This window comes from Rhynchophorus ferrugineus, unplaced genomic scaffold (assembly GCF_030347505.1).
Source record: "Rhynchophorus ferrugineus isolate W39M unplaced genomic scaffold, kcgeb_rfMv2 rfM9, whole genome shotgun sequence".
In the NCBI taxonomy this organism is placed as follows: domain Eukaryota; kingdom Metazoa; phylum Arthropoda; class Insecta; order Coleoptera; family Curculionidae; genus Rhynchophorus; species Rhynchophorus ferrugineus.
Window position 1 is genome coordinate 24016031 of NW_027472588.1, and position 27360 is coordinate 24043390.

At 29.9% G+C, this 27360-nt stretch overlaps 1 protein-coding gene and 1 long non-coding RNA gene across 6 annotated transcripts in view; one reads left to right on the plus strand and one right to left on the minus strand.

The window, feature by feature from the left end:
• The window catches only part of HisT (Histamine transporter), a 39970-nt gene extending 22255 nt beyond the window's left edge, over positions 1-17715 (plus strand). For 4 of the 5 annotated variants that reach the window (XM_076415424.1, XM_076415421.1, XM_076415422.1 and 1 more), the window contains 6 exons: positions 8580-8804; positions 12588-12726; positions 13055-13254; positions 13311-13414; positions 16453-16560; positions 16619-17715. In XM_076415424.1, the coding sequence (XP_076271539.1) occupies positions 8580-8804; positions 12588-12726; positions 13055-13254; positions 13311-13414; positions 16453-16560; positions 16619-16889 (1047 nt within the window). In that variant the 3' untranslated portion in view covers positions 16890-17715. The remainder of the gene's footprint in view (positions 1-8579; positions 8805-12587; positions 12727-13054; positions 13255-13310; positions 13415-16452; positions 16561-16618) is intronic. The other variant, XM_076415426.1, reaches the window with a different exon arrangement.
• LOC143203257 (uncharacterized) lies at positions 9581-10909 on the minus strand. The gene is made up of 2 exons (XR_013007298.1): positions 10726-10909; positions 9581-10065 (listed from the first exon to the last, which is right to left on the minus strand). It is a non-coding gene; the product is annotated as an uncharacterized LOC143203257 (long non-coding RNA).
• Positions 17716-27360: the final 9645 nt, after the last annotated feature.

The window sequence follows — 27360 nt, forward strand, 5'->3', positions numbered from 1 at the left end:
ATGTTTTTCAACAGTTTGTTTTGGAATATTTGATTTCCACTCTATGTAAGTCCTTGGGTCTAAATAGCTATTCATTATTTTTAAAGGATCATCTATGTTATATTAGTGTATGTTGCATTACTTGCTGTAATTCAATTATAATCGGAACTCAGGTTTAATAAGTCGTACAAAACGATATCAGTGATCGACGAAACTGATCAATTAATTCCTTGGGTATTCAGTATTTCACTTGAAATAAAAGTTAATATATATTACAATAATTATTCTTATAGCTACAATATAATATATAGAATGAAATACCCGAAACATCTTTGATCATACAGATCGATCTTACTTGAATTATCTTTCCAGTTATCTTCCCTTCTGACCAACACACAATTATAAGGTTTTTCCGTGTTTTTTTAAATAAGCTAGAGGCCAGGCAGCGGCAATAAAACGTGTTCAAATAATGATCGAAAATCTGCCAGAGGGACTCAAAATACTGCCATAAAGCTATAAAAATACAGATATTATAAAAACGGTATATTGGGAAATAAAAATTTGAATTTTATAGACATAATTAAGAATTTTACTAATTTATCTGATATTTTATAGATAATTTACGTGATATTTTTACATTTTCTTTTTGTTATTTGTTATTTCTAATTTATTATTATTCCTTTCTCAAATTAATCTTTTGATACATTGTATTTATATCAACACAACTTTGGGTTTTCCCAATGTTCCAACAATTGTTGAATTTGATTAATATGAAATCTTCTTCTATTTGTTTTTAATTTTCTAAAAAAGGGCGAGAAATGACCTCGAAATGTTGTTTTCAAATTTAGGGAAGCCCGACTACCCTAAATTGGTGTTTGCAAAGAAATGTGTTACAAATTTTTAAACATCATTTGCTATTAGTACTTCCTATTTTCTCATCACAATAGTATGCAATGCAATATTATTCCTAGTGCGTCTATCATTGACAGACCATGTCTTTCGTTATGGTATTTCATATGATTACTTTCTGTGTACATGAATTTATTTATTATTAGAAACTCATTGCGAACAATTATGTGATTGGGTCAGCATACTTATTTGAACGATTATTTTATTTCATTTAGTTTATTTACAAAAAATAGAAATAGCTCTCACTAGGGTGCTGGGGGCGAATTGATATCGCTCATATATGGGCCTTACAAATAAAAATAGCGTTAAAGTTTCACATACAGCTTCAACACCGACCCACTCTTATTGAAACAGTAATAATATTTTTAATATACTTTCTTAAACCAATTGCCCACGAATGCCCGTTTATCTAAAAAACGCATGATACACATATTACAAATAGTTAATACCTACTATCCAATAATTTTTGCTTCATATTATTTTTAAAGTTCAGATTTAAGATTTTAGATCTAAATTTGATTAATATATTGTGGATGTACGTGCACTGGTGCACTCTATAGTTTGTAGGCAATGTTGTAAATAGTCTAATGTTGTCGAGCAGTTGTGGTACTTCGATGCTCAAGCAATGTTTAAGCACAAATAGTTTAAATGTCTTTTCTGACTATTAGTACCGTAGGATCTCTGTGGATATCTTCATTTTTATTATATGATGAGGGTTTTCGATATTGCTTTAATAAATTTAGAACATGTTGGCATTGGATTTCTTTGTTTAACCCCATAGTTGCACACTGTGTGTACGTACAAATCTACAGGTATTTTTATCGTAAAAAAATTACACATAGATCCATTGGCAACTCGTATTTTCAGATATGAGCATGATATTTTGATATTTTTTATAATGAAATACAGTAACTATTACAATTGATATTATTTTTGATTTTTTTTAAATATTTACTAGCAGAGAGGGATCCCTCGTAATCGGCGTTATTATACCCTTACCTCATTTGAATTGTTTATGTTAAAAAATTATCACGAGATGCCTGAATAGCTTTACTATTTTCATCGATATAACATGATTTACAATATAATTTTTCAAAGGACTATGTTAATAATATGTTTTAAGTTGATATGTTTTAAAATTATAACTAAATATATTGGCTTGTCCGAATGGTGTGAAATTATCTCTTATTTTGTGAAGTATTTTCAATACAAAAGGCAGTTAACAATTTGAAATTTAAGATGAGTAAAAATATAATAATACATGAGAAAGCAACGTGTTTTCGCTATGGCACACTTCTTGTAATGTATTCATTATTTTTCTGGCAATATATAAGCTGTATTGTATAAGCTAATACAATATATTCTATGTACTGTACTATAGTACATAGCACGTATAGTACACAGTACGTATAGTACATAGTACATAGTACATTCTTTATAAATTCTAGTATTTACGTACAAAAACATTCTTTATCATTTAATGCCTTCAAATTGAAGAGCATACTAGAGGAATGCAGGAATAACTGGTGGTGAAAATTATGTTCAAAATGCATCACAATGTAATCAAATACCAATACATTATAGGAATTTGATACTCTATTTTTTATTGCTATATAAAAAAATTGGTTAAAAGAAAATATTAACCTGCAAATTGAAACTATAAATCAACTGATAAGATACTATTTATTTTAACTTTTGTTCATGTAATATTTATATAAACAAGGATGATCAATCTTCACAAAATCAGGTAAATAAATTAATTAAGTATTTTCTTACATCCAATACAATCAAGGTGATTGATTGTTTAAATATGTAGCCGTTACGCTGAACTACTTATTGAAATAAAAGCTATTATTTTTTATTACTAGTACAGTACATAGAAAAGATAACAACGATCAATCTTTACACATGTCGGCATAAGAATGTCCATTAAAGCTGAAGAAGCTTAAGTTATTATTTTGTATGATGTGATATGAGTGTACTTGGAATACTTATCGCGATGGTGTAATATGATTTAATTATTTTATTATTTATGTAAATTAGTGTAATTGCTCTACTATTTTTTCGATAAAGGTAACACGTTATTTACAACGGATAGTAAAATTTTATTGGTTCAAAATATAGGCCATTTCATTCTATATATTTTGACCATCTCTCAAGCAATTATGAATTTCCGTTCTTAAAGAACGATTTTTCCTTTGACTAAATCATTCATCGAACCATTAAGTCTTTGAAAGCGTGTATTCCATTGATGCAAAAAGGTGCCAGTAGCATGGAACTAGCTCTGTAGAGTAGAGGAAGTGAGATAATACTTCTCAACTAAGTGATATAAACATAAGTATAACTGATTTTGCCTTGTCACGTTGAAAATCATCTTATCATATCTTTGAGCATATCGTAGATTTTTTTGATCAATACACAGGCCAAATTGCTTATTTGTTGTCGATACCAATCAATATTGACTTTCAGTTTTCAACAATTGGTAATATACAGCACTGGTTTTACGACCAAAACGATTTGGCTTTGCAATCCATTGTCCTGTTTCGCCAGGCGATAATAATGTTTTTTTGTTTGGGATTTTCCATATAAATCCTTTTTTTTTTCATAACTTGTTATTATTCGGTGCATAAATTATTTCCTTTCAAACCTTTGAAGTAGCATTTCACTGAGTTCTAATCGCTTGTAATTATTCATAAATTGCAACTCGCGCACATTATCACAAGTTTTCTGTTATTGCAACTTGCTCACATTGTCACACATCTCTGTCAATTATTTTTGACCTAGTGTTGGGTCTTCATAAAATAACTCCGCATCTTCATACGTTTTTGGACTATCAGTATGTTCTTTTTTTCGATATTGAAATTATCACATTTGAATTATCGAAACCACGTTTCACATGTTCTAACCATTGGAATATATTCAAATGACTACCAACGAACGATAACTTTCAGTGGTTTTTTTCTTTTGATCGAAAAATTAATGCTTGTCGCGTTTATAAAAAATAATAAATGTATAATGTTGTTATTTTGTCGGAACGTAACTTATGCAACAAATCATAACATTGCATAATTATGCTAGTAAAATCAATTACGGATACACCAAGTGTTCATCGAGTGTTTTTGGAACAGAGTATTGCGCCAATCGATGTGCGAGCATTGTCCATGAAAGTGGCACAGATTTCGAGAAATCCTTTATAATTACTGGAGGATCGATGATTGACTTTTTTACTTTTTGATAAATTGTGATTATTCGATAAATACACCTTTTTTAATATACATTCAATGCTCATATAATTGAATTTCTCATTTTTAATTTCGTGTAAATTATTTCAGATTGGATTGTTTGCAGAATTATTTGAAGGAAGCGTTCCTTTAAATTTCTTTGAATTATTCCATTTTAAATTCGATTTTTTTGGTTTCTTATAACGTCTTGTTATATCCTAAATAATATGCAAATCTTACAGTGGTAGACATTAGATGTAATAATTATTAAACAACATTTAATACTACCAAATAAAGTAATATTGTTGTATGTTAACCTAATTATATTATTACAGTTTTTTCAAAAAGTGTATTTCCGCAGACATATTGTGAGTATCTACTGACCACGGTGATGGCAAAGCAATGCCCTTGCATTTTGTTTCTCTATTTCTGTAATATTTACCCTTTAATATTTAATATATTAACCATTGAACATTTAAAGTGCACCTGTTTTAGTCAATAAAATATAGGGAAGAGAACATATGGGGAATACAATGCGTAACTGAATTAAGTTTCACTTATAAGAAGAAACATACAGATAAATAATTACTTAAATAAATAAATAAATATATAAAAAAAATAAAGAATGTTCTGAGTGATTAGGTTAGGCAATCGACAATTGAGTAACCAACAACTTAATTGAAATATTTTTCTGCAAATAATCCAAACTCATATGTTTTCTATTAAAACAACAATCGTTTAAGAAGGCTCATATTTTAACGCAGTTTAAATAGTATTGACATGTAAGATGATGTGTTTGCGTCTGATACTCGCTATTGCTGACTTTTTTTGCAAGAATAGGTTGGTATTTTCGTTCAGTTTTAGCAGTTCGTAATATACTACATTCCTACATTGCTAATACACTGTTTGAGATTGTCGTAGTAGATCCATTTTTCATCGCCACTCACAATACATCACATTTTTTTTTGCTTGGCAGTAATGAATTTTTCTTCCTTTTAGTCCCTTTTCATCGCATGTAAATCGCTGGCTGATTCACTAACTTGAAGCCAATCCTTCTGAAGATTCTTTAAGACTTTGGGCTTGGTTTTCATCTTATAAGTATTGGAATTCATTGCCTTCGAATTCTTTTGATCCTCCAGTTATTTGTCTCTACGATTAAAAATACATGTTGAAATCGCTGAAAGTAAAACCGACATGGAATATTGCCATTCTTGTATAATATCAAAATAAATATTAAAAGTGAAATTTCAAGCATGTTGTACCTCGTAATCTCTGTCAGTGAATAACTCAATAATAGTAAATTGACAAACCGGCCAATTCTAGCTCAACATCAGTACTCTTACATATTATTCCGCGGTCCCTCTAGTTGTCGATTTATTAAACAATGTAGTAATAGGGCACAAGTAATAATGTTTCTATTAGAATCTAGTAATTATGTTTTTCATAATTTATAATTATGAGATGTTACACCCGGAACAAATTGCGATACAACATTAGTAAAATAACAAATAAATGTAATATTTGAATTAGGTGTGAATATAATAGTTGTATGACATGGTTTTAAAATACCAATTAAAAGCCTATAAAAATAATGATTAGATAGGCGTAACTGGAGTTGCGTTTTAATGGCATTTCTAGAGAAAACGTATATGCGGGATTTCCAATGAGTAATAGTGAAAATCATATTATGAGGCACTAATATCCTGTCCAATATTATAATATATTATTCCCCTTTTAATAACTTAAATCTTTTATAATTTGATTTTTACAGCATGTCAGTTAATCACATCACTTTCAAATAAAATTTTAAAGGTTAACTCAGTATTTCCAATGTATTTAAATATTTTTAAGTGTGAAATAAAGAAGATATAAAATATTTGATAGTATTGTTATAATTCTATGATATAATATTTGCAATTGTTTTAAAACAAGATAACACAAAATGTATGGAGATAATCTCTTGGAAAACATTATTTTCTAAATGTGTGAATTGAATATGCATATAAACTAATTCTAACGTCATGATATTTGTTTAAGTATATCACTTGCTAATTTCTACTAGGACCATTCATTTAAATCTATAACTCATTTTATTCGCCGCTAAATAGAACAGTAAACCAAATGCTTATCGTCAGTGAATTAATTATATTTTCGTTCAAGTTTGCTTCAATGAATGGGATAATTTCTCTTGTCGTTTAAATAAACAATTTTTTTATAAATTGATACGTTTTTGTGTGCCTTAATAGAAGTCTATAATATAATAATGTTTTTACTTGAATGTGATAAACGAGATTAAGGTACTATCAAACGATCAGTCTACAATTAATTAATAATATATAATTAATTAATTAATTTTTATTTCATTTTTATAAGTGGGATGGTAGGTTCCTGATTTTGATTTGCATTTTTGCTGTATAATTTATTATATAAAATTTGTTTTATTCATAGCTATTACTTCAACATTCTACATAAAAATCGGATGTAGTTCAGTGTAAAAGACATTCAGTTTGCTTTTCACATACTTACATCAACATTTATCATATCGTATGAGACGCCGTAGAAACATTGTAGGCAACGTTTTTATGGGTTAATAGTTAGAACGTTAAGCTGACACAGGGAGGGTGCGGGTTGGATTTCTAAAATGGCAGCAACTTTTGTAGTTCCAGTTTGGTTGGAACATTTATCAAATTACCTAAACTAGGTAGCGGATTCAGGAACTAAAACGCTCATTTTCAATCATTGTTTCTCTATTCCTATTTTTCCTCATATGGGCTGTAATTTTACTTGGGCTATCCATTATAATGCTTAATAAAATAATAGCGTAATTTATTGAGTAAATATCTAACATTAAATATTTAGTTACTATCAAATGATCAGTTTGAAGTTGTGCTGAGCCCAAACAATACAAAAATAATAATAAAATTTGGCAACATATACACAGAATTAAATTACGAATAAAACAAATCTAATTTGTTGAAAATTTTTGGTGTGTCTTATTTATTTTTTGAAGTCGGTTGAATTTTTTTGTTAAACATATTTTATTTTTCTATTTTCAGTGTTAGATATTTAATCAATAAATTATGCAGTTATTTTATTAAATATTACAAGCGATAGTCCAATTAAAAGGGCAGCCCGTATAAGGAAAAATAGGATTAAAGAAACAATGATTGAAAATAAGGAACGGGGTCCACACCTAGCCTAGGTGATTTGACAAATTTTGCAACCAAACTAGAACAAAAAAATTGCTGTGCCCGTTGGGAATCGAAGCTGCGATCTCCGCGTGTGAGCTTAGCGTTCTAACCGTTATGCCATAGAAACAGTTACCTTGAGTGTTTCTGCAACGTTTCATATGATATGGTTAATGCTTAAAAATCAAACTGAATGGCTTTTACACTGAACTACTTCAAATTTTATCGTCACATCAGTTCAGCAATAACATTATACACATATTATACATGAGTAATTTACTGATCATTTAAAAGCAACATATTTATCAGTTTATCGGTGCACCAGTTTCGGTGATCAGTCCATTACTTGAAGTTGTATTTGTGACAATAAGCCCACGATTGCCCCAATGTTGAAATAGAAGACTGGGCGTTACTTGAATGATATTTAGCAATATTTACTCCAAATAGCCATGGCCAAATATTGCTAAGAAATTATTGGATTAGATGGTAATAAGTAGTTAAGAGCTAATACAATATTTTATAATTTTGCTAGAAGTAAAATTACTATCTAAATTAATAAGTATTCTATCTTTCTTCCTTACTAAAATTACTAGCTCTAAAAGTATGTTATCTATAGAAAAGTATTTAAAATAATTCCGATGATTTAAGCATATTTTCCAGTTCCAGTATTCACTTATTACATTTTACGATACCTCTAATTACATTCATATTGTTGAATTGATTATATTCATGCTGAATTCTTATAGTTCTTATATGTGACACAGTTGAAAGCTTCTAAGAATTGACTTCTTAACTGAATGAGTTTTTTAAAATGAGGATTTAAAACTTTATATCGAACAAAAACATTATGCTAGATCCCTATGGATCGATTCGTTTATGCAGAAAGTGTAAAGAGAAATGATCGTTATTTAAGAAGAAACCTGTCAGAATTAATATGTAGTGGACTAATAATGGGTCACCTGTTGTAAAGTCTATGAAAACTAAATTCTAATACCAATCTAATACCAAAAAGAAACCAAAAAACGAAGGGTCAGAACTTCCAAACACAAACCAAACCAAAGACATTATTTTAAAGAATTCTAGCAGTAAAATATCCTTCAAATTTAATTTCGATATAAACTAATTAGTAGGAAATGAGAAAAGAAACTTCTGTTAGAACCGGGAAGCTACATTTTAAAGATATTTGATCAGTTGCATTTCTCGACTTTTATGTTTTTTAAACATTTTTGTTCAAAACAACAAACTCAATATGTATCTTTTCGTTTGTTTTCTTGTTTTTCAGGGTATGCGACTGGCGATCACGATTGGCATTTTCGGAACGTGTCTGGGATCATGGATCAAAGTAGCTTCGGTTAGCCCGGACCGATTCTACGTGAGCTTTATTGGACAGGCTTGCGTTGGTCTTTCGCAAGTTTTCGTACTGTCCGTACCAGCCAGGTTAGCTGCTATTTGGTTTGGGCCTGATCAAGTATCGTCGGCTTGCAGTATAGGTGTCTTTGGTAATCAGGTAAGAAAATATATCATATAGCTGGTTTTGGTCTCATGTGTGGGTTATCATTTAAACCTTCATAGCCATCTTTAAAATGCACCTGTGTGCAGTTTTATAGACCAGCACAATAGGCTTTGATGATTATAGTCTATTAATATTCAGAAATTTGGCCGCCGGGAAAGCAGCGATGGTACACAAACCCATGAAGATCAAGAATGATTGATTAAAGTATAGAATTTTAATTTGTCCCTTAAAGTTCGTTCAAAGTGTCAATATATAGATTTCTACGAGATTTTTGTTGAATGAGCGAATTTAACTGAAATAAGGCACAGTTTGCCATAAGGTATTTGTCTTTATAAAATTTTACGGACTCTTTCTACAGTTATCAATAACATAAGTAGTTAACTGACGATCAGATCAGACACAGTTAGATTATCAATCATTTGGTAGTCATCGATTTCTTTGGTGTGGAAGGACATCAAGAGAATGAATCGACTTCAACTTTTTTTTGGTCATTTTAAAAACGCGTGAGTCATTTAAGATATTCCTTTTTGCGCATCATATAAAATTCTACGCTCAGTTGACAAGCATAATAGATTTCCGATAAAACATAAAATAACTCGAATATTCATAAAAGAGAGATGAAATACGAAATACGAAAATACGAAAAGAAATTTGGGAAGCTGGCATTTGGTGCAGAAGTGATTCCTCTGTTGCATTGATGTGACTTTAACTAGACTGTTAATTAAATGAAATTTAAATTTTGTTATATATTAAATTAAATTAGACACTAATTAAATTAAATTAGACTATTAATATTAGACTTTAGACATTTTACATTTTGTGCAATGATTATTGTTTTTACAATTAAAAAACGCATTTATTTAGAATAATTGGTAAAATATATATAAGCTAAAATATTTTTCGAGTGTTGTCATGCAACGTTCCATCTGGTACGCGCTATTGTTGCTTTTTTTGGAACAATACGTTGTTTTTGTTAATCAAATGACCTAAAAAATACACAAAATATACTTTCCCTTGCTGATACGACCATATGCATAGTAGGCCTTTATGATTAAGACAATTCATTTGGTTGTTGAGATGGATGGCCCTCCTAGGTTAGCCCTTGACTTTTTACAGTTGGGACTGTGATAGTAGATTCACTTTTTATTGCCAGTCATTATACGCCATTTTGTATTCTTTCATGCCAATTGGGACATAAAGGGGCAACATTCCTATGAGTTTCCAAACGTTTTTGATAGGCTCCAGCAACAGATTCCTGGAAATCAAAGAACAAAAGTAATGAACGTCAATTTTGAGTACTCCATGATTAACTTTTTTATACTCTGAACATTTTTACACGGACAAGTGTTATTTTATGCATATAAATGTTAATAAGACATCGAATTTAGTAGTTAGGATCGGTCGTTTAACAATTGATAGATCAAATTTTCATCAGCAGATATCGCTGACCAAAATATTTATATAACCACCTAATATATCGTGAAATAATCTTGACGTTTAATTTATAAGGATTTGATATAAATAAAAAATAATTACAGATATAATTTATTAACAATTTTCAAGTATCCCCTCGTTTATTTTTTGTTTGATTTGAAAATACAATTTTTTTATAAGTGCATGATAAATAGGTCCACGATATGCATACGTAACAAAAACATTCAAATTGACGTTTTTATTTGTAAATATTGAAATGGTGTCAACCGATGTCAAAAAATAAATAAATAACTCACTAAAGTTAAAAAATAATTAAACTTTTTTAAAGATTTTTAACACACAAAAAAAACGTTTTGAAATAAAATATGTACATAATAATTGTTGTAACATCTAAATAAAAATAAACAAAAACCTTATTTAACTTATCTACTGCATGTATTTTATATTCTACTATATATAAACAATTCGGCTTAATACCTACCTAAATCTATTCATCTATTTACAAAATTATTTTAACTACTACAAACTGGTCACTTTGAAGTCAGTGCGGAGCAACAAATTAGATTTGTTTTGATTGTAATTTAATTTTGTGTTTATGTCACAAAATGATGTTATTACTTTTGTAATGTTTAAACGTAATTAATCAAATGTTAGACTATGTAGTCGATTACAGTCGGGCTAAACAACAATGAGCTAATTAAACATTGCGGTTTATCCTATTTGAATATTCATCTATTAGTTGTCAACTGCTTATAAATAATGCGTAACTTATAATAGATGTACTAAAAAAGAACGACTGCTTGCGATTTTAAAAAATTATCATGTCCAATAATTCCACCAACTGTTTCTATAATCCGACTTGTTTCAATTATTACTTTTTAAAATACTAAACAGTTTTATATTTACAGAGTAATAGCAATCTATGCAAGATACAATGAGCAAATTAACGCTCAGTAATTAAACTTATAACAAAGTATTTACTATTTATTTATTAATATTTATTAGACAAACATTGTTTAATAACTTCTATAAATTATATTAATATAAGAAACGAATTAGTTTCATGAGTTTCATATACAAAATATGTGTCATCAAATATTGGACATGCTATATATTCTTTTCTGCATATTTATTGCTGTATGTTGTATTGTAAGTTTGTAAATAAACAGCTTTGATTTATTTATTTCTAACTTTCGAAGTATTATAAATGATTACAAATTAATTTACGTCGGATCGTTGGTATATCGGTGATCTATTATCAATATTGAGTGGCAATTGTTAAATTTTTTCAAATTAATTGTTGTTCTTGACGGGTCTGACATTATCGTTTTATCTGTTTTTGTCTAATCGCGTTTGGAACGTAAAATGTTACGTCTGGCATTTCGTTGAAGTTTTACTGTACAAAAATTATCATTAATATAAATTTTTCTAGTCACTTAAGTATGTAGTTGGAAACTTTGTAACAAGGACGCGAAATTATTTTGTATACGCGATGATGTACTAGATATACTACGACACTAACACTACTTACAGTATTGGAAATATAATTTTTATCTCCTACGTATAAATAATGAAGGTATCTCAATGACAATAATCCAGATTTATCCAGTAGTAGTCGGATCCTTTAGGAATCAGAACCATTTTTATATGAATAATCCATCATTGACCTGCAAGATTTTAGCTTAAGCAATAATAATGCTTTGAGTTATTTTAAAATACGATGTCGGATTTGAAATACTCCTTTATGATATATAATAAATACTAAAATTTATTTTTTATATATTTTAAAGTCTCCTTTTACCAACGAGGGTTTATCTGGACTGAACTTACAGTTTAACGTGGGCTCCGAACCACAGTCTTCGGCATTAAGCCTACCAACTGGCGAGTGACCAACTTCAATCATCCTAGAAGACATCTGGTTTTACCCAGCCGTGACTGGGATCACTTTCCTTATCGGATTTTGCACTCTTGCGTAAGAATAATCACAAATGTTAAACAATCACAAACATAAATTTACGACCATGCCAATTAATTTTTGATCTGACATTCTTTTCTACTTTCTTACGGATTTTATCTTTTTGATTTTGATTTTTGCTTGTGAACCAATGACGTTGCTGTATAAGATATTTCTTGGTATCTATTCTTTTGCAATAGTGACCAGATTAGACCTCCCATCGATAATGATCGACAATAGTGAGTATCTGTCAGAAAAGCTATGAAGGTCAAGAATAGATCGATCAACCTATATGTTACTCTATACATAACTATGATCTGTGTACTTTATAATTCAAGAAAAGCAATAATAAAATAAAGTTATTAAAACAGTTTCTTTTATTTTTACAGATTGGTATTGCTGCAGGGTTTGTTATTCCCCCAATGATAGTACGACAAGGGTCCGTTGATGATGTAACACGACAATTGTATATCCTCTTTATTGGAGTGGCCATTCTTACTTCAATATTGTTAGTTCTTATTATATTCTGTAAGTATTGAAATTTAAAAAAATCTAATACCTAGGCGATTTCTATTTTAAATTTCAGTTTGATCCCTAAAACTCAGATAAAGAAATCTCGCGATATTGTAATTATTTATAGAAGATTTAAAAACATGTCTGGAACGTGTTTGTATATAAACAAATACATAAGGGGAAATATTGTGTAAATCGTTCTAATAATTGCTGATAAATATCAGACAAAATACGGATAATCCTGTAAGCTTTATCAAGAATTTTAGTGATTCGTACAAATCGAATGGCACCGATTCATGAACTGTCACGCCACATTTTGCATTAACTGTTTGTGTACTTTTAGTTTTCAAAAGTGCTCCACCCACTCCACCGTCTTACGCTGCCCAACAGCAATCTGGCGAAGAGGTCAGTTTTGTTCAGTCGCTGAAGAATCTTTTAAAAAACCGAAGTTTTATTTTCTTGCTGCTTTCATATGGCATTAACGTGGGGGTGTTCTATGCCATATCGACTTTATTAAATGACATTATTACCTTTTATTACAAGGTAAGAAATATTAAAAACAATGTTTTAGGTGAGGTCTAATTCTTTTTTAATTTAAGGGTGCTGATCAAGATGCTGGAAGAATCGGTTTGGTTATTACAGTAGCAGGAATGGTAGGATCAGTATGCTGTGGTTATGTTTTGGATCGGTACAGAAAATATAAGTGAGTATATTTTATACAAGGAGTGAGATTCATTCATTCATTTCCTCAATTTAATGCTTTATTGTGGATAAAAGTTGTTAAGCATTTATTTGCCATATTTTAAAAAGTGAATGCATTTTTGGGTATCGCCACAAAAATGGATGTACTGGTTAGCCAGATTATGTGATATTACAAGTCCCATAAACCCTTTTGAGGGATAAATGTGCAAATTGTGCTTTTCTCGATAATTTAGAATTATCTATATGCATTTCCTATGTGTTAACATAGAAATAAGGATCAATCAATGAAATAAGAATTATGTTTGTGATATATGTGTCAGATTCAGTGATTCTTTAACCTATACAAAATTCATCTAGCTGGACATACCCTATTTTATTGGGATTAAAAAACCGTCATTGCTTTTTAATCCATTGTTTTTTAATAGGTTAAGGAAAAAGTTATATCGTTTTTTCTTCAATATTTCCAACGAAATAGTCATAGAAATTTCAAGCGCTATTCAATGTGCGATTTTGGTCTACGTATTTAATTATAACACAGCCTTTAGCAATACAATAATAATAGTGTTAGTGTTTAAAACTTAGTGAATAACCCAAGATATCCAATTTAAAATGGCTGCAGTTATCAAGGTCGCAGTAACAACTTGCACTTTTCATTACTAAACTTTTCGGAAGAAATGCACTTCCGTTAACTTGGTGAACATTTAGTGTGCCTGAAAATATTTTTATATTTCCTGTTGTCTGCATGAAATGTCTGCATTATCAATGATTAAATCGATAATTTTCTCATTTATTTTTGGATTTTCTGAAACAGATAATAAGTTTCCATGATATAATTAAGACAGGCATCAACATTGCTGTTTGACACACATGCAAATTGATACGAATGTCGCAATGTAGCTGGACTAATTTAATTTCTAAATGCTATTTAATCGGCCTTTTTTTTGATTTTTAAATGTCTTCCCTTTCCTCATTCTGCATGCATTCTTTCTTGTATTAATTTACTTTATGTGCTTCTCACGCTCGCCTATTAATACTTTCATTCTGAGGAGGTGATGGGAGATATATGGGATAAGGATAGATGGGAGGTATATGGGATAAGTATAGATGTAAATGTTTCCTTATGCAAAAGAAATATTAAGTAATTTTTAGATTATTTAAATATTATTTTGGTAATTTATTAGAGTTATATGTGGATAGAGCGGCGGAAATACGTTTTCATGTTAAGGATACTATTAAGCATGTTTTAGCAATTAATTTAAGTGACCATTTTGAGTTTTGAGCGATAATAACGTTTTTTCGTTAATTCCATTTTTTTTTATTGTGGATGTTGAAAGTGCCTCTTAACTTAAAATGACCTACGTATATAATTCAGATGTAAATGAAAAGTCCCCGACCTGCCACATAGATGGCGCCACTAGAATTAACTACCCTTGTTTTTTATTTAGCCTAACCCTCAAAATATACGTGTATAAATTTGACAGCTATCGGATCATTACTTTGTGAATTACAGCATTTTGAGTAAAGCAACTTTTGTTATTGTGAAAAAAATTGATAAAAAGAAATTTCGGGTGTTGATAAAATATTGCTTTTTGAAGGGAAAAAATACACTTGAAGCAAACACTTCTTGAAGCCGAGTTTCCGGACACTACCCCAGGAAAATTGTGGCCCCAGAAGACGTGGTAAAATGAGCACCGAAGACGGTGATCGCAGTGATGAAAACATCACACACACAAAATGATTTTGAATGACCGTAAATTGAAATTGCATGAAATAGCAGATACTCTAAAGATATCAACTGAAAGTGTACATCATATTATTCACGAATATTTGGGTATGAGAAACCTCTGATGCCGCACGAGCTCACTTTTGATCAAAAACAACGACTAGTTGATGATTCGGAGCAGTGTTTGAAGATAAAGGACCATCAAGAGCGCCTATTATATAGCGTTATTGGACCATTTGAAGGACAAAATCGCCGAAAAACGGCCGCATTTAAAGGAAAAGAAAGTGTTGCTTCACCAAACAATGCACCGTGTCACAAAACAGTGAAAACGATGGCAAAAATCCATGAATTGGGCTTCAAATTGCTTCCTTACCAAAGAATGTTTGCTGGGGAGAAATTTTCGTCGAATGAAGAGGCAATCGCCGAAACTGAGGCCTATTTTAAAGCAATAGACAAATCGTACTACAGAAATGGTATTGAAAAGTTGGAGTGTCGCTATAATCAATGTATCGCCCTTGAAGGGAATTATGTTGAATAAAAAAAACTAATTTTGCCAAAAAATGTGTTTTACTATGGTAGACCGGAGACTTTTCAATTGACCTCTTACATACTGAAGGGGAAGCCAAATGAGAGCCATTCTTTTCCATGCTATAACCTTTTATGAACTTTCTGGGACGGTTAAGCTTAATCGAGATATATCTTAAAACCAGAAGATATTACAAATAACAAGATGCTATTGGCCAAGATGAGGTCGAGTGCACTGTTGATAGTAAAAAGTTCGTCTGTTAAAGATTCTTATTATAAGAAGATAGCTCACCCTCATTTCTCGCCTAATCAGGATGTGTATGCCACACCAACGAAATCTTGCTTCTTGGATCCATCAGTATGGATAGAGTAAACGAATGATGCCACCTTTATATCTCGAATATTCTACAAACCTGTTATATTACAAAAAAATGTAAGAATACATGCGACTTAAATCATTGTATTAAATTGATTGAAAATATCTAAATTAATTTTTACTAAACATGTTAAATGTGATAATTAAATTATATCTTTATTATGGTTTATTTCTATTTCCCTTTTAATACACATTTTATTAAAATAATTGTGTTAAAATAATTAATTTTCTCGCAGATATTGTTGATATTGTATTGAAGACAATTAATTAAGTAAGGATACTTGAAGAAGGTATATCTTATCTCACGGATTTTGCAATGTTTACTTTTTTTTCATAAATAATAGGAAGTAGCACTTTCTGAAAATTACACATTTTTTTGTATATTTTACGAAAGTCCTAAAACATTATATTTTAGGGAAACAACCATCGTGGTTTACGCCTTCTCTTTACTGGGTATGATAGCCTTAACTTTTACCATCAGCCAAGGTTTGTGGGTGGCTTATTTGGTAGCTGGATTTTTGGGGTAAGTGCGCTGATTTATTTTCACAAATTAATTGCTGAACCATTCCATTATGATGTAGATTCTTCATGACCGGCCTTTTACCTGTTGGTTTTGAGCTAGGCTCGGAGCTCACCTATCCCGAACCCGAGGGGACACAAGCGGGATTGCTCAATGCTGGATCTCAGATCTTCGGTATTGCATTCACCAATATATACTCACCGATATTCAAAAACGTGTCGCCATTGTGGGCGAATATTGCCATGTGCGTGGCTTTAGCGGTTGGTCTGTTTCTAGTATCTAGCGTTAGTTCCCATCTCAAACGACAGGCCGCGCTCAACTCGTCAAAATAGAGAACATAAATGATAAAAAGTTCAGTGTTTAATCCCATAGGTTGGTACAAAAGACTATGGTTAAGCCAAAACATGTTAAATACAAGAATCTCTTAAGTATTCGCGTTAAACAATAGCAAGTATCTAACCAGTATCACTCCTAGTTAATATTATTCATTTCTCGTGCAGTATTATCAGACAATAAGTCATTTGACATCGTTGCAATTCATTGTGATAAAACTAGATATAAAAGCATATACATCTTTATTAATTTGAATGTATCCGTCATCAATTAAACTAAATCAACCTGGAAGTAAAATTGGATTTTCTAATGTAACTCGGTCATCCAAAATTATTTCCAGGTTCAGTTTTATTAGGAAAATATAATTCTGACTAAAATTATATTAATTTATATTATGCATCGTTATCATCTTTCTCGATATCCTTAAAAGAATTATGAATTTTTCTTAAAAATATCCATTGAATACATATCTGTTATTTTCTGAATAATTGGGAACAATATTGAGAACATATTTGAATTCTATCATAATTATTGTGACAATACGCTGACAATATATTTATCAATATAATATACATTAGATATATATCATTATAGGTGATCATTAAATCTAACTAGTAATAAAAAGCTATTTTGTGATTTGGACTAAGATACGTGTTGTACGAGAACATATCAAAGAGATATCACTTTACATATTTTCATTGTATTTATTGTGCCGTTTTATTGTTATGCTAGCTGAGCAATACGATTGGACGATATTTATTGTTAATAGACCAGAAAGTATTCTTTGTTGACGATGACTTTGTTAAATAAATTATTATGTACATATACTTTTTGTTTAAATTGTATAAATACTTACTAATATAAACGTATTACATAACAGGTCAATTGAAAAGTACCCAGCCTGACCATAGATGGCGCTACTAGAATTAAATCCATATGTTTTTTTAGTTATACCTAAGCCTCAAAAGATGCATGTATAAATTTGAAAGCTGTCGGATCATTAGTTTGTGAATTATAGCAAAAACAACGACGAGTTGATGATTCGTTTTGAAGATGATCAAGCGTAATAAACCAGAGTTTTTGCGTCGATATGTGACAATCGATGATTAAAATATGGCTGAGATGAAATGACATGAAAAATGATTAAAACATGGCTCCATCATTTCACTCCGCAGACAGTCGAAAGTCATCCGAGTGGACTTCACACGATCAACTCATTCCAAAGCGTGGAAAAACGCAACAATCGGCTGGCAATGTTATGGCGTCTGTATTTTCGGATGCGCATGGAATAATTTTCATTGATTACCTTGAAAAAGGAAGAACCATCAACAGCGACTATTATATACCATTATTGGACCATTTGAAGGACGAAATCGTCGAAAAACGGCCGCATTTGAAGAAAAAGAAAGTGGTGGTTCACCAAGACAATGCACCGTGTATCCACTGTATTCCCAAGATCTGGTCCCCAGCAACTATTTCCTATTCTCAGATCTAAAAATAATGCTCGCTAGGAAGAAATTTTCGTCGAATGAAGAGGTGATCGCCGAAAATGAGTCCTATTTTGAGCAAAGGACAAATCGTACTATAAAAATGGTATCGAAAAGTTGGGGGGTCGCTATAATCAGCGTGTCACCCTTAAAGGGAATTATGGTGATTAAGAAAAAACTAATTTTGCCAAAAAATGTATTTTACTATGGTACGCCGGGGACTTTTCAATTTACCTGTTACTATTAATGATATTATGGCGAAGGTATTCATATATTTTTCTAACCAATAAATTAATATTCAAGTGATTCAGATATTCTAAAATAAGGCCTGGAAGTGTATTGTGAATACTTGGCATGTATGCGTTTGTGAGCTCTATCGCGACGAAGAATTGATATGGTTATGGACATTTGGCGATTCACATCAAAGAAGACCTCCAGAGTTTATTAGACGGTTAAGTCGAATTTAAGTTAATTGTTAGTCGTGCCCTAGTTTTAATAAATACATTTTTACATTTAAAATAAAATTCTATACTAATATAAAAGAAAAATATACATAAACGTAAATAATATATAAAATAAGTAAGTATATAAAATGCATAAGTAAATAAATAGAAAATACATAAGCAAATATAAATAAAAGTATAATACAAATGAAGAAATATAAATATATAAATATAAATGAAACAAAAAGGATAAGTGCTCGGTACTCGAGGCAATTTAATCATAATATTCTCCTATTCCTTCTCCCTTTTCCAGATTTCATTAGTGCCATCGGTTTTATGATATTTTTTGGTGTTCTATCTTCTAGTTTTGTTATGCTGAAGGCAAACTTGAGTTTTTTCCCTGTCAATATTGAATTTAGTTGTTGTGCCCAATAATATAAAGAACATCCAACAATCATTTTTAAAATGTTATGTTGAAAATCATTATCATATATAAAAACATAAGATCAGCAAGCAATATAATAAAAGAACCCATAATGATATGTAAAGAGTGTGTTGATGATGAGCAGTTTAAATGTATCTTCAAATATATTAGTTGATAGATATATATTTCTGACTCTATGCACTTTTATAGATACAAATTTTTTTTAAGTGATTAATAATTCCACCAGTAACACTTAGGTCTTGATAAGAAGTAGGTTGACTTCCAGTAAAATTACACTATATATATATATATATATATATATATATATATATATATATATATATATATATATATATATATATATATATATATATAATATATATATATATATATATATACATACATAAATATATATATATACATACATAAATATATATATATATATATATATATATATATATATATATATATATATATATATATATACCATAACAGAAAAAGTACCATAGATATATAGATATGTATATGTAACTGGTAAAAACAATGTTCGATAGGCATTTACTCTAAAACATGTTCGTGAAGGAAATGTAATTCTGAATTCCTCACTAATATGCTTGTGACGCACATACGGTGACCATGATAAAATCAAATTGAACTTAATCCAGATAATGTGGTATTATTTACTTTAAGCGACGTCTCCTTTCTGTAGTGATTTTACATCCACATTACATATACATAGTATACAACATTTTTAACTATCAGACTATCTATATCTAACTATCTAACTATATATAATCATGTTTACACTCTCTCGTAGTTTTTTAATAGTGTGTCTGCATTGTGTCTGCATAAATACGCTCTCATGGAGTTCAAGCATCACTTGGATATGTTAAGATATCATATTTGCTAAATACAGTCCGAGCGAAAAGGACCAAATGTGTTGCCACTTGCGGCAAATGTTTATATTGCTGGGTAACCAGCTGGATAAGATTCCACAAATAAGTTTGTTGCCTTAACAAATCGGATTTTTAGTTTCTCATGGTTATTTCAATTTTTCCAAAAAACCTAAATGCCCCACAAGAGAAAGCCACAATAAAATATATCAAATCACCCTAAAAACGTATTCAATATTTTGCAGGTACCATAAACTTTCTCAAACCCGATTCGGGTTTCCAAATTTTCGGGAACCATGTTCTGCATGTATAAAGAAAACACAAATGCTTTATACAGAACAATTTTTAAAAGAGTATTCTAAAATAAGTCACTTTACTTAAAGAAGGGGTAACTGAGTTATAATACCATTTTGAAGATAATTCTAAATACACACATTCAGTCAAATATGCTTAAATCTTATTGACACATAATTTTTTGATATAATTCATTCATATTCAAATTATGAAAATGATTATATCAAAATACATTATTTCGGTTTTCATTTGATGTCTATGATTTTAAAATAGACCAAATCAAATACGGTTGAAAAACGATATTAATTTCTAAAGAGTATTGAATATTTAAAACAGTAAAAAACTTTTTAAAAAATATGATTTCAACAGAACCATTGGATTATCTGGTTATTAATGATTTCCGTCATTTGGCAGCTAAAATCCAAGCAGTACATATGTTTTGCACAGTTTTCACACCTTTGTAAATGCAATTAAAATACCTTCTTGTTTGGCAAATCTTTATATAATAAAGTAAGTAAAATATATGGATTTCAGTTGTTTTGTTTTTGACCATAGTGACGCTTGATTTTTTGGCGTTTAGCGTTATTCCTTAGAAATCAAGTTAATGCCATTATGTTTGTATATATCAACATATATAAAAGGTTTTGTTTTAGTTTAATATTTTAATTCGTGACATTATCACTACATAGTATAAAACAAAGTCGCCTTTTGTGTCCCTATATCCCTATGTGCGCTTAAATCTTTAAAACTACCCAACGGATTTTGATGCGGTTTTTTCAATAGATAGAGTGATTCAAGAGGAAGGTTTATATGTATAATACATGCATAATATACTAAGGCAACATTGCTAATTTTAGAGGTTTCTAACGTGATGTCGTAAATTAACCTATTTTTTAGGCTTATTTAGCAATTAGCAAAAACGCTGCCTAACCCTACGAGTTAGATCAAATTAATGTACTACAGTATTGTACACCATAAAAAGGTCTACAAAAAAGTCCGCGATGGTATATGTTTATCTTTTAGGGATAACCCACATTAACCATTTTTATTGTTTACTTTTTACGTGAGAAAATGGCTTATTTACGAAGCTATTTTAAGCAATACGGCATTAATCCTTATCGAATTAAGTACCTTAAATACAATTAATTTAGATCAATATGGTTCCTTACAGCATGTAAATTAAACAAATATTTTCGGAGATATTACAAATTTAAAATTTGCGTTTAAAAATGTGTAATGTAATAAAAATTGTATGAATTTAGATATTCCAAAGATAGTAGGAAATCTTCATAGTAAGTATAGGGGAAGAGGAATTGTTTTACTCCAAATTTAATGCGTGCAGGCCAAGGGCAGTAATGAATGAACCAAAAATACTGGATCGATTTTAATCATGTTTTCATTGAGTGACATAGGCATATATATTTTATGCCCGTGCAAAGTTGGAGCGGGCCGCTATGTTTTTATATACAACGTTCATATTTTTTCTGTAGTGTATTTAATTTAGTATCAGCATTGCACCCGTGCGAAGCCGAGGCGGGTCGCTAGTATAATATAATTACCAAACAAAGCTGTTTTTATAATAAGAATACAGTTTTTATGGTTATATATACATGACAATATGGTGGATGCAATTTGACTTTCGGTGGTCAACGTATTATACCAAATACTAATCATATATGAATAAGTCGTACGTCTCGGTGGGTGAAAAAAAAAGTACAAACAATAGTTCATAGAGTAATACAGAAAAAACTCAATATAAGTCTTTGGCGAAAAGTTTTGCTTTACCCAACATCCAGATGGGGTTATATCGGCCATTCATGAAATTTGATTGGCCAATTAAGATTGAAGATAGATTAAGTCTGCATTATAGGCACCTGTAAAAAATTTTCGCTAATAAAGACATTTAATTGGTTCTTTGATAAAATTTTTCACTCAGATTCGGCACGTGATAGCCCTGACGTCACATTTAATTGACCAATAAAATTTAAACAAAAAACAATTCAATATCTGAAATCAATGTATTAAATAAAATTTAATAAATGAAATAAATATAATCGGTAAAAATAAATATAACAATAAAATATAAATATTATATGTTTTCTCATACTGAAAGCAAACTTTGGGTCTTTCCGTGTTAAAATACTGTTTACCCAAAAGTATATAGCGCACCTTATTATTTGAAATATTCTATCTGAAAAATCATTATGTAGTGTACCATTAAAAGGTTTTAAATTTACATTTTTTAAAAATATCTGACAAAATATGTTATATTATCGACGTGGCAATATCGTGGGATAAAATAAAAGAGATTGCTGCTACCTAACAGTACAATTTTCGGGGGCATATGATATTGCCTTGAGTCGTTTGTCATATAAGGAACATCTGGAATTGGAAATTATACTCATCCCCAGTTAGTACACAATATACATTATCTAAAGAGCTCTCTTGTTTATCATCACAGTTTCCTAAAGGCGAATGAGATCAAAACAATAAAGTTAAGTTGAGCGCTTCAAAAGATATCCTAAACATACTAGTCGAAGGATGAATATTTCTGAATTCGTGAGCTGTAATAGATCCAAAAAAAAATCCAAACCATCTTGATTAAGTAGTCTTAAGCCAATACATTTATACATATACATAATTATACTTTACGGATAATTACACTTTTTTATTTAATGAAATTAACCCCTCAAGGTAGTTATTAACTTGATATACTTTAACAAATTTGTTCTTACTTCGGCAATAAATTTTACACCAAAATTTCTCGTGTACTGAATTTTGGTGTTTGCAGCTATTGATCCAAGAAAAAAATTATATACTCGTTTTAAATTATATAGTGGAAAATTATATATATATATATATTATAAATATATATATATATATATATATATATATATATATATATATATATATATTATAAATATATATATATATATATATATATTATAAATATATATATATATATATATATTATAAATATATATATATATATATATTATAAATATATATATATATATATATATATATATATATATATATATATATATATATATATTATAAATATATATATATATATATATATATATTATAAATATATAAATATATATATATATATTTATTTTTTACAATTTAGATATGCATATTAAAGGAATGTATTATCATTCATTAAATTAAGTATTGATGAATCAAAACTTAGCTCAATAGAGTCAATAATAAAAATAATTCAAAATAAAGTTCAAAGAATAAAATGTCATATAGTTATATATCTTATTACATTAATCGTTAAACACGTATATTTATCAAAGCATTAAAATGTCCACAAATTTATTTTTAAATTTAAATGCTGCTATTTTCATTACTTCATTTGTGTATTCAAAGTCTTTAGTATCTAGAGTCTTTATTTTTAATCTATATTTTTTACCTAAAATATACGTCGCAAAAACAATAAATGCATCAAGCTGGTTATAAAAAATACTTTACTTAAATCTTTAAATAAAATTGTGTTGTTTCTGATTATTTATTGCACACTTCGATCTCGTCCTTGCAGATAGCTCATCTTTAATTTGTTTTCTATGCTTTCCTTTTTCTATTGCCTCCCAATTTATTTTATGTCCAACGTGGGAACTAACAAGTCACCAACAAATGACGATTTAAAGTTCTATGAAGCTATTTTATAATTGTTAATATTCTTTGCAACTTTCATTTTAACTTTTAATGCACAAATCAACGCATTTATTACTTGTAAGCTTTGGTTAATGCTTTGTTAAGAAATTTATCTACTAATAAAAACTGAAATGAATCCGAATTTAATATCACTTAAATTTAAATAACCTTTAGAATTACCTCCAGTACAATTATAATATGTGTCTCCTGAACTATATCAATTAGTATCAGTCCTTAAGCAAGAACAATTTAAGAATTTTAACCACGTTATGCGGATTCATCATCTAGTGATAAGTTGAGAATACTTTTGTTATGAGTGTTGCCGTCAAGGGAAGAATGCTTGAAGGCAGTACATAATTTTGTAATCAGTCCTGAATCAATCGTTGACCAATTTGCATCGCTTGTCTTATTATTGACCTTTGGCAAGTGATTTTGGAATTAAAAAGTTATGTCATGTTCTATGTATATGACACCTACAAAAAGCACAATATGGAATCGTTGTGACGAAACCGATAGTAGATTTTAAACAGTATCGAAAAAGTTTATATTATTAATACTAATACTTGCAAATATTTGCGATATTATTATTGTATTTAAAATCATATGCGTGCTGCAATGGGTATAAAATTTCAGACGGCCTCCAAAGGATGGAAAATGCTTCTAATCGCGCACAGACCACAACCAAACGCGTGTTTGGCAATAATCCCATAGCCTTAAAATTTTTTAATTAAATTAAAATATTTATGATTTTTTTTGATAAAATCTTTATTAGATACGCTTAGTACAATCTTAACTATAAATTAATGTATTACTACATTTCATTTGTACTTGGATTAATTCACAAGCAAGAAGAGTGCGAGAAAATACATCAGTATGTATTCCTTAGCTACAAAATTATAATAAGTTAAGCTATAGTTTACACTAAAGGTATACAGTTTATATAAGTTCGTATGGTTTTGTTTGCTTCAATCTTCTGATATCCTGCGCGCTGTCCATCAGTTGTATTGCTTCTACGTTAATATGATTTAGTAAACTTCTTCCGTGTTTCAAAGCGAAATCTTCGCTAACTTCGCAAATCCATTTGATTTCCAGGTCATCGTGTGGATCAACCAACGTTAGTTCTTCGTTGGTTACGTAGCGATAGGCATTGGTATTCAATCGAAGAACCTTGTGTTGACAGCGCTGGATGACTAGTTGATTTGAATTTTTAGTGCAACCCCATATTTGCACGCCATAGGTCCAAATTGGCTTTATAATTGTCTTATAAATCAACCTCTTTGATGGATGAATGTCAAGATGGATTCCGAGGTATTTAGCTGATTCTGCTTGAAGAATCGGGCATCCATTGAGTGATATAATTAATTTTTTATTATTTCGCCGCAATGCAAAATTAATATGAATAGATTTGGAGCTATTAAGTTGAATTTTCCAATCTTTCGTCCATTTGTAGATTTTGTTGACTGCCACGTATACTTTTTCTACTGCCCTAGGCAAGTAGTGTTTCTTTGGTTGTTGGGATGTCAGCAGAGTGGAACAGATACAGGAAACGTCAGACATAAACGGGCATTAAATAAATATGTCAACATGATGATTAATTTATTAATCGTAGCAGTATTTTCAATAATCCAGGTGAAATGTCATCTATAGCAGGTGCCTTTTTAGGATTAAGGTTATCAGTTTCAGTGGAAACTTCCATTGGATAAATTAGATTTTGATCTACATCGGGTTGATAAGCAGGAGATGTATCCATGGTAGATTCTATATCATTAGGTTGAAATATGTTAGCTAAGTATTGTGCGAACAATTCAGCATTTTCATTTTCATTTCATTTCAATCATTTTTAATTGGCAGTACTCGAATAATAGGTTTTTTCAATCTTCAAGTTGCTTTCCATAGCGAACAATCTTTGTCTGCTTCTGGGCTTGACTCACTTACATAAAACTAGAGGCAATTTTGTTTATATTATTTGATCTTTTGATTCGTCTGATTACTAATTCTACTAAAAGTAGTTTTGTCTGCAGCATTTCTGGTCTTCTGCCATACTATTCTAGCTTTTCGCCTTTCTTGTATTATTTCTCTAATTTCGAGGAGGTAAATTATTTCATATTCTGATTTCTCTTTTGCTATTGGGTTGGTAGTATTTGAGTATCTTTTAAAGCTGACCGAATTTGTTCAATTATATTTTTGGTTTCTTGCTCAAGATTATCTATACTTTTAAGTCTTTCTTTTAAACTGATTTGTTCCTGCAGTATTAATCTGAATTTATCCCATTCAGTATATTTGTTGGTAACGTTAGGATTTTTTTTTCTTAAGATTATCGCGCCCAGTGTTAACAATACTAGAGTGTGATCAGATGTTATATCGCACACGCTTTCTGTACTAATTTGATTTAATAAGATGCCTTTTAAAATACAGAAATCCAGCAGGTCTGGGACTTTATAACTGTCTGAGGGCCAGTGGGTTAGCGCTCTCAATGATAATTACAATTTATAATTAATGGCTTTGAGTAATTCGTTTCCTTTTCCAGGTGTTATTATTCGTGAACCCCAAGGACTGTGTTTAACATTAAAGTATCCACCAATAATAAACCTTGGGCGTAATTTTGAAAATATATCTTTCTATTGTTGTGTCATTTTATGTCTTGGTTGACAATATATAGCGCCAATATTTATTTCCCCGTTTTTTTTTTCGATACTAACTATCGTAGCTTGTATTTATGCATTTTTAATCTTTTCTTGTTCGAAATGTTTATAATTTGCTTAATTATTAAAGCTGTTCCGCCTCGAGCCCGTTCGCTGGGATAGCCTTAAATTAAAAATAAATCCAAATCTGTAGATTGGCTTGTAGAAGGCAGCTTGGCCAATGGCAGTTTAAAAGCTTAATTAGACTTGACAATAAAATTGGGTACGCAAATGTCATTACTCTAATAGTACCTAATGAATATATATAAGTTTTAATTTAAGTACAACCCACAGATATAATAATATAATTTTGTCATGAGTGATTTGCAGGAATATTGCTTTGATTTTCATCAGCTAATGAACGATCTTTGCCTGATAAAAAGTTGTTAGTAAAGCCGTAATCTAGACAAAGGAAATAACAACTCCTAGTCATATGTTTTGTATACAGTGAAGCAGATATTGACGAATATTGTGAAAATTTGTCTGTGAGAAATTAATTCATTCCGCCCAAATATTATATAATTACAAGATGTGTTGGGTGGTTGCATATTTTTTATTTATTGGTGATGATCCGAAGTACAACTG